General features: G+C 39.0%; 1 protein-coding gene across 1 annotated transcript; it reads right to left on the reverse strand.

Annotated features, from left to right (window-relative positions):
- Positions 1–558: 558 nt before the first annotated feature.
- On the reverse strand, positions 559–6,768 carry LOC147331581 (uncharacterized). Its single transcript, XM_086294114.1, has 5 exons — positions 6,648–6,768; positions 6,207–6,512; positions 2,437–2,520; positions 2,266–2,297; positions 559–1,201 (listed from the first exon to the last, which is right to left on the reverse strand). The coding sequence occupies exons 1-5, from the start codon at positions 6,766–6,768 to the stop codon at positions 944–946; spliced, it is 801 nt and encodes a 266-aa protein (XP_086150240.1). The 3' UTR covers positions 559–943.
- Between the last annotated feature and the right edge of the window lie 2,959 nt (positions 6,769–9,727).

Consider the following 9,727-nt stretch of genomic DNA (forward strand, 5'->3'; position numbering starts at 1 on the left):
AAGTATAAATAACAGGAAGTGTGTGGCACAGTGTGACAGAAATAGACGTTTAGTACTTTCATAGAAAATTCTTTTATTGCGAGGAGAATCAGTTGAGTCTACACCGTTCTCACATGCAGCCTGAAACTCTGACTTCCACAGAGACATGATGCAATTGATGACAAAAAGATAATAATGACACATCCCCCACAGTCTGTATTTATTTCCCAACTTTACATCATTAACAGCACTGTAAAAACAAACTGGTGCAACTGCTGATGATCTCAATCCTGAAAAGCTGGTTTGTGTGTCAAACTCACAACATCACTTTTGATTGTTTTCATGTTATGTGGGACTGCTGACCAGTTCACTCCCTGAGTAACCGCCCACTATTCTGACTGGTAGAGAACGGTGGATCGACCTGTCCATGTGGTGACACAGTTAGCTTCGTAAGTATTTGTGCATCACGTTTTTTGTACTTTTGTCTCTGTAAACCATCACATTCAACTGTAAATATAACAACAATTAAGATGTGATTGAAGAGCAGACTTTAATTTGACGAAATTTCCCCGTGTGCCTCATTTCCATTTTAGTATCAGCTTAAATTCACCTCCACTAACTGTGCTCTGAACTGGTTTAAACTCTGCATTGGGCTGAATGAACTGTGTTCAACTCTGTGCATGATACCACAGCATGGTATAACACATTATCTCAGGTCCATTGAGACACAATGCATTTCACTGCTGATGTGAACCGGTAGATAATCTGGCAGAAGTCTAAGACCCCCGAACAGACGAATACTGTCACAAAAATGTGAGACTTTCATCTAAATAGCTTGGTTTAAATCCCGAAACCCAAAAGTAATCACATGATTCCTTGCTAATTTTTAACAATTTTACAACAAACATGTTCCTCACAGAGCTGATCTTTTTTTCATTTTCATTTTGCCTGATAAGTGGAGGATCTACTTCACCAGTCTGTGTGGTTCGGTCACGGTCAGGTCGTCTGGACACTTGCTGAACTTCACAGCAGAATACTCACAGGCAGAGGAGCTGGGTTGGAGTATCACACTGCCAGCTTTTTCAGACCTCACTTGAAAGTTGATGGCAGCGTAATGTGGCGAGGCAGTGTGGTTTATGGGATTATTGGCACTGATGGAAATCGAGTTCACTGCATTTTCTGGGTTCTGGAGGTTCTCCTGTCTCTCGTCACAGATACAGTCCTTCAACAATAAGCAGAAAATGAGTTTATGTCTAAACACTATCCATAAAAATTGTTCCTATGTTGCCAGAAACAAAAAATATGCTTTTTTTTTTTTTACAATTTTTTTCTACTATTCAGCCTTGAATAACCATCAGCTGACATTTTTTTGTCTTGTCGTGAAGTCTGAAATGATTCCAAAATTGACGTTTTGCAGACATTGGAGAGTTTACATTGTTGTCTAGACTCACGTCTTTATATTATGTTTATAATGAAAAAATAAAACAAGCAGTTACAAGAAGAGTGAGAGATTATTGAAAGCTAAATCACTGGGGAGACTGAATCTCACAACCTTTTTCCACTACAACCTATTCCACTGACCTAACAGCACAGCAATTATAGGATTATAGTGTAACATGATGACTTGGAAAGTCCAAGTAAGCAAAGTTCACCATGTAATATATAAGAATTTACAATAAACCTGCAGAAATGTCACAAACATTAAGAAACAACTTTAACATCCGTCTGTCGACTGTGTAGTTCTTGCTTCATAAGGAAGACGACAGAGCCTTTAGCTGTCAGGCCCCTCTTCTGTGAAACCAGATGAGGGCTGGATTAGGTGACCCTCAATCCTCTCCCAGTTATGCTGCAGTAGGTGTAGGCTGTGGGGGTGATTCCCATCATGCATTGAGTGTTTCTCCTTCAGTCAGCTTTCTCACTCACTATGTGTTTATACACTTCTTTGCACTGAATCATTACTTATTATTACTACTCATTGTAGTTCTCTTCCACAGCATGTCTTTTGTCCTGTCTCCCTCCCCTCACCCCCAACCAGCTGTAGCAGATGATCTCCTCTCCCTGACCATGGTTCTACTGGAAGTTTCTTCCTGTTAAAAGGGAGTTTGTCTTTCCTACTGTCGCCAAAGCGCTTGCTTATAAGGGGCCATCTCATTGTTGGGGTTTTCTCTCCATTACTGTAGGGCTTTATTTTAATATAAAGTGCCCTGAGGTGACTGCTGTTGTGATTTTCAATTCAACTCAGTTTTGATAAATAAAAGTAAAAAAAGAAATAATTTCATCACGAACCTCTTTGACATGACGTCCTGCTGCACCATTTCCTAAAATAGCAACCAAGCAGAATTATTTATTAGTAGTTCATAGTTTGGTTTTAATGTAAATCTGGTTTAACTACGAATTGCCAAAGACCATTAATTTAATGAAATAAAAAAGATATCTTGAAACTGCGAACATTCTTACGTTTGTAGATGAGGATCAGTGCTATCAGAAACAGCAGGAGCACAGCTACAGACACAGTAACACTGATGATAACTTCTAAGCCATCTGTAAAATAAAAGAAAGACCAAAGAGAAAATATTAACCCACAGGTTTGTTTTTTTTAACCATCCAGAAGGTCTCTGTTGAGGAATTTTACAAAAATAAAGTTTGAAAATATTAATAATGAAAAATACTCTAAAAAAAAATATTGAAAACACTGAAAACATTTCAGAGTGATACATTAAAAAAACAACATTTTTTCACAGCTTTTTATAAACTGGACCTCGACAAAATACTTAAAACATGTCTTACTTTATCCTTTAACGTCACAATAAAGTTATTTTAAAATGATCTTCAAATGTTTCTATTAAAAGAAAAATGTTTTGTTGCAAACATATTTATAATTTCTAGCATTCTAGCATGAGTGGAAAGGGGCTGTAGTTACTCCAGTCTTTAAAGGAGGGGAGCGTGACTTGATATGTAATTATCGTCCAGTTTCCATACTCTGTTCTTTCAAATGTGCTTGAGAAGGCTGTGGCAGCACAGTTAATTGATTACTTAGAGACTAATCAACTGCTTCATCCAATGCAGTTTGGTTTTAGACCAAAATTTTCCACAGAAATGGCAAATTGCTATTTTGTTGAAAATATTAAGTGTAATCTGGATAATGGTAAAGTTGTGGGTGCAGTGTTCCTTGACCAAAAATAGGCTTTTGACACTGTCAGCCACGACATACTTCTTTCCAAGTTGATAAAATTTGACTTTGCAAAGCAAGCAGTTGATTGGTTTGAGTCCTATCTTCACAAAAGAGAGCAGTGTGTGAGGGTTGATAAAGAAAAGTCATCCATGTTGGAAAACAGAATGGGTATTGTGATCCCAATGATCTGTACTTGGCCCATTGCTATTTAATCAATCAATCAATCAAAGCTTTATTTGCCACATGCAGGTTGTCCTGCAGTGAAATGCCCCCCCCCCCCCCCCCCCCCCCCCCGACCTTACACAACACAGACATCACATGGGGATACAAGTCGGAGATCGGTAGCATTACAGAAAAACACTGAAATGTACACTACAATGGGAAAGTACAAGAGGGAAAAAAAGAGACCTCTACTCATGTTGTGCTTCCATGGTAGGACAGCACGAGAACAGGAAACAAAAAAACTCCTCTGCACAAAAAGCACATAATTGTCCACAGCACAACATTGTGAAAGACATGACAAGCCACAGGGGTGGGTGGGGGGTGAGGAGTAATCCGAAGCGAACACAGCAGCCGCCCTGCACAGCGCTACCATTCCAGCGCGGCACACAGCCCCGCCGTGTTCCCCCGCAGGAATCAAGCATCAAAGGCGTTTGGAAAGGGAGGGGGATGAGTGTGTGCTTATCAGTGTACGTGTATGTGTGCGTGTCCATAGTTCAGCTGAGACAGTGTCCTTCGCCCTGCCAGGCTAAGTAAACAGTCTACCAGCCAACCCAGGTGGCCTGCATGGAATGGGAAGGAACAAACTAAACACGGGGCCGACCGTGGCTCAGGGGGTTGGGAAGCGCATCTGTAACCGGAAGGTCGCTGGTTCGATCCCTGGGCTCTCTGTCCTGGTCGTTGTGTCCTTGGGCAAGACACTTTACCCTACCTCCTACTGGTGTTGGCCAGAGGGGCCGATGGCGCGATATGGCAGCCTTGGAGAGCCGCGAGCTTCGCCATACTTGCGTTCTGTGATGTTGTCATTTCTTGTGCTCAAGGAGCCGATTTCTGAGAACTCACGGCAGTGTGCCTCCCCGAGATGTCATCCAATTTGCGCCCAGAGATGTTATTCTGGGCTAGCCCTTTCGAGATGTATCCAGTCTGCAGTCAGAGATCTTATTCTGAGTATTCACAGCAGCCGTAGCCTCTCCAAGATCTTATCCGTGCTGCACTCAATGAGCCCATTTTGAGAAACTCATGCCTCTTCCCATCGTTCCAATCCCAGCGGGCAGCCCTGTGGGGGTTTGAACAGCCGGTTCCGCTTTCTTAATTCTTCGATAAGTCAGGGCCAAGCCAGCTCCGATCAGCAAGAACCCTGTTATCATGGTTCCGAATAGGTAGATATCTTCAGCACTCAGGCTCACCCGAGCCCAAACTTCTCGTTGAGAAAGGGGTGTCAATTGCATTTAGGGAGCAGTTGATCCAATCCATAATTCCTCTTTTAGGTTTTAGAGAACAGACTGTGAGAGAATGTTCCAGGGAAAAGTAGTAAAAAACACGAGACAAGACAAGGACATAAGCAGGGAAGATAAGGGAGAGGAGAGGAGAAAAGTGCGACCGCCTTCGCTGAGAGCCAAACGAGAAAGTTTGTTTATAAATGATTTGCCTGCCAGTTGTCCAAAAGCTAGCTGCCAACTTTATGCAGATGATGCAGTTATACACGTACCAGCTAAGTCACCTGGTGAAGCAGCAGACACCTTATCGGCACATCTAAATGATGTCCAACAATGGCTGGAACATAATCATCTTGTATTGAATAAAGAAAAAAACAGTTTCTATGTGTTTTTCTATTAGGAAACTAAGTTCATCTGATGATTTTAAAATCAAGTTAAGGAACAAAGAAATAAAAAAGGTCAAAGATTTTAAGTTTCTGGGAATAATTTTAGATTCACATCTTAAATTTGACAAGCATGTAAAGAAGATTTCTAAGACGGTCAACGCTAATCTGAATTGTTTTAAGTTGATTCGGCACTATATACCTAGTTCAGAGGCTCAGTTATTTATGCATTCTATGATATTCTCTCATTTTTCATATTGTATGACAGTTTGGACCCAGGCAACACCATCTATAATTCAGCCTGTGGTGTCCTTATATAACCAATCTTTAAAAATAATGGATAAAAACTCTGTTCGGTGGCATCACTGTCACATTTTAAAGAAATATAATCTACTTAGTTTTAAGAGTTTTAATCATTTATGTTTTCTTAAATTAGTCTTTAAATGTATAAATAGGATGGATACATCCAGAGACAAGATAGTAATCGCAAGGTGAACGGCAACTGCAAGCTATTATATTGCAATATATTTACAGATAAAACCAGCAAGTGAAATAGACTGATTGACATTGCGTACAACACAGAGAGCCTCATTCTGACACTGTTGTGTCTCCCTTCCCAATTGAATGGCAAATGCAAGAGGGGATTCAAAGGATAAAACATGGACTAATATAAGATCTATTTGGTCAGTCAGCTTTTTCCATAAAGGCGTTGCCATCTGTGGAACACACTTCCAACCAAAATCAAATTGATTACAGACATCAGATCCTTTACATTGAAGGTTAAAGTTTGGTTAAAAGGAAATCAGAGATGTAGCCATTTTAACTAATTTTAATATTATTTTAATTTATTGTCTATTAACTGTAATTGTATTTATGATGTCATTTGGTTTTATGAAAGTGTATGCTTTATTGTAAAATGTATCTATTTTGATTGTAAGCCCAACAAGGGACAATTGTTGACAATTAGCAATAGCTATAAACTTATGTGCGTTACATCAGCTTCATGTTTGTACTTGGACTATGTTAAACTGCACTGTCCCTTTTAAATAAATAAATTCAAATTCAAGTTCATTTTTGCAGTATCGGGAGTAAAGTCCCTGCCTTCTGTGTTCTTATCGTAAAGCTCTTCAGTAACATGGAACTTCTTCATTTACATCTGCACTATAACATGTAGTATTTTAGTCATGCCCTGATATAAAATTGAAACATAAGAGGGTGAAGATGTGAATTACTCACCTTTAACCTCTAGATGTATTTGTTGAAGAGAAAACTCTTTGTCACCTGATTTCACTCCACACCAGTAGACTCCAGCATCCTGTGAGGACACATGACTGATGGAAATGCTGCTGCTGGTGTTTGTTGACATGATTCTCCAGTTTGGCTGCGGAGAAGGGCTTTTTGGTAAAACGTTCTGACAAGTGGAGTTATCCTCTTTGCAGAAAAAAGCGGGCTTGTATTTTCCATCAGGAGAATCACAGGTGATGGTGGTGTTATTATTTCTGTATGCAGTTTGATTAAATGGTTTGGGGCACCCATCTTTATCTAAAGGGAAAAAAGAAAACCAAGATAAAACACAGTAAAGTGTGTATCAGATATTTTACTCTTCATTACATTTATCTTATTTAACATTGCAAATAAAGTTTCTTTTATGGGACCAAAAAACCCACAACTTCGTACCAACTTCAAATTCTGTGTCTTTGGATTGTTTTCCGTTGCTGTCGGCATTATTAAGCTCCTTGACGATCAACTTGCCAGGGTTTATTTTGTTTTTTTGAGGAAGATTAACAACTTTTTCCATTTGAAATCTTCCATTTGTTTTTTGATTGAAGATGAATTTAACCCACTCTCCTTCGGAGGGTGCTGCTTCTGACATCCGCTCACAACCTAAAGACAAATATTCACATCATGTCAGATGTCAAAAGTCACACACAGTTATTTATTTTAATGTCTCTTATTACATTTGTTTTAAATGGCCAGTTTGATCTAAATTAGTTAGATTAATATGAATGCATAATTATGGTGTATGACAAAACATACAAGTGTTTTATTTCTTCTTGTTCAGTTTCATTCTTTGTGAACAATTTTGAAATGTTGTGTTTTTGTGTTGTAGCCGTGCCTTTTAGCTCGATATATAACAAATGAATTGCAAAATGTCTGTCAAGGTTCTCAGTCATCCAGGTCATTGTAGTATAAGGAGTTTGGAAAGAAAAGCGTCTGGACTTTTCTTGAAGATGTTTCATCCGAGAAGCTTCTTCAGTTCTAAGCCAAGCTTCATTTGAAAGCCTGATGCTTAGCCTCGTCCACCCCAGCTGTAAAACTCAGAAACCAGTCTTACTTGTTATCATCTATCGTCCACCTGGGCCTAACACAGAGTTTCTGTCTGATTTCTCAGACTTTTTATCTGATTTAGTTCTGAGCTCAGATAAAATAATTATTGTGGGTGATTTCAACATCCATGTAGATGCAAAAAATGACAGCCTCAACATGGCAACATTTGGTTTCTCTTCATTGGCTTCCTGTTAAATCCAGAATTTAATTCAAAATCCTGCTCCTCACATACAAGGTCTTAAATAATCAGGCCCCATCTTATCTTAATGACCTTGTAGTACCATATCACCCTATTAGAGCACTTCGCTCTCGCTCTGCAGGCCTACTTGTTGTTCCTAGAGTATTTAAAAGTAGAATGGGAGGCAGAGCCTTCAGTTTTCAGGCCCCTCTTCTGTGGAACCAGCTTCCAGTTTGGATTCAGGAGACAGACACTATCTCTACTTTTAAGATTGGGCTTCAAACTTTCCTTTTTGCTAAAGCATATAGTTAGGGCTGGACCAGGTGACCCTGAATCCTCCCTTAGTTATGCTGCAATAGACATAGGCTGCTGGGGATTCCCATGATGCATTGAGTTTTTCCTTTCCAGTCACCTTTCTCACTCACTGTGTGTTAACAGACCTCTCTGCATTGAATCATATCTGTTATTAACCTCTGTCTCTCTTCCACAGCATGTCTTTATCCTGTCTTCCTTCTCTCACTCCAGCCGGTCACAGCAGATGGCCCCGCCCCTCCCTGAGCCTGGTTCTGCCGGAGGTTTCTTCCTGTTAAAAGGGAGTTTTTCCTTCCCACTGTCGCCAAAGTGCTGCTCATAGGGGGTCATATGATTGTTGGGTTTTTCTCTGTATCTATTATTATAGGATATACTGTACAATATAAATATATATTTGAGGCGATTGTTGTTGTGATTTGGTATAAATAAATTTGAATTGAATTGAATTGAGTTCTAAGAGCAAATGGTGGAGTCCCAGATTTTAAGCCCTATGGGAGTGTCCGCAAGAAGGTCACGGACACCTTATTGATCCTCTACCTAATCACGTGAGCCAAGGTGTGAAAATGAGTGTGGGTCAAACTCCAGACGCTTTTCTTTCTAAGCTTCTTAGACTATTCTCTGCAAAATGATTTAATAAATTAATTTATGATACTGAAAATTTGCTTTGAAGATTCACAGTTACTGTTTTATATTTCCGAAAAAAAGCACAATAATAAAAGTTTTATTGTCTAACACATAAAAACAACTGAACTGTCTCTTTACTGAGAGGGATTTTATTCTCTCAGTATTTTAATCTGTCTGCATGAACGCATGCTTCTGTAAACTCATATAGTTATCAGTTATAAACACAGTACAGAAGCACATCACTGAAACTGTACTGACTATATAGAAAACTGTACTGGAGGCAAAAATGTATGTTGTAATAAATGTTTCCATAACATGATGTCATAACAGTATAGCAGCGACTAGCATGTAATACCAGATATGATGTGGTAGAAACCTTTTACCTGCCATCAGTGAGAGGATGAATAGCAGCAACTTCATCTGTTGTTTTTGGATGCTCATCTTCAAATCTTGATTGTCTCCTGAGCTCGACTGATGTTAGTGAATTTCTGTCTGTCCTCACCGTGTTTTACTTTTAAAAAGAACTCCTCCCACCTTCATATCTCATTACTTTGCGTCAGTAAACTAGATGTGGTTTGAGTTTAAATTAACAGGAAGTCCACAAACAGGAATAGCAGTTCAGAAAATGACTTTATGAGTTGTAACAAGAAGTAAAGGCTTTTTTTGTTTGTTTTGGGGGATTTTTTTAGTTGAAATCTTTATTTAGTTTTTAACTGATACAGTTTTTACTGGGGCGTGGGAGAAATGAAGACAGTGGTGGTGATGACTAAATAGAAATTAGGAAAAGAAGCTGACTCATGCTTCGCTGTCTTTATATATTTTTAATAGTGTTGCATCATCAATTTAAAATAACAGGATATGACTCACATGATTTTGCAGTACAGTCTATACTAGAATGACTCTGAAATATTTGTGTTGTAAATGTGCTTTTAAAAACAGAATTCAGTGATTTTCACAGCTGTTTAAAACCTGTGTTGCATCACATCTTTTCATGTTCAGCAGGCAGGATAGGACCCAAACACAAGAGGGGAAAACTGAGAGAGGCAACTTTACTGCTGTAGGTATTTCAACACTAAAAAAATCAGAAAGCATAACCAAAAACTAGGAACAGACTCTGAACTAGCATTGAGAAAACACACACAGCATACGTGTTGGGAATAACGCCGTTACTTTTTTCAGCAATGAGTAATCTAACTAATTACTATTCCTATCATTACAACGCCGTTACCGTTACTAACAAGAAAATGCGGTCGCGTTACTATTGTGATCAGTTTACGGCACCTTATATCAGATGTAGCTGTAAGTAATCTGGGCG

This window comes from Aulonocara sp. 'chitande type north' Nkhata Bay, linkage group LG5, assembly GCF_057382095.1.
Source record: "Aulonocara sp. 'chitande type north' Nkhata Bay isolate Kocher_YH1m ecotype deep benthic linkage group LG5, A_spYH_male_GT1.1, whole genome shotgun sequence".
Taxonomy (NCBI): domain Eukaryota; kingdom Metazoa; phylum Chordata; class Actinopteri; order Cichliformes; family Cichlidae; genus Aulonocara; species Aulonocara sp. 'chitande type north' Nkhata Bay.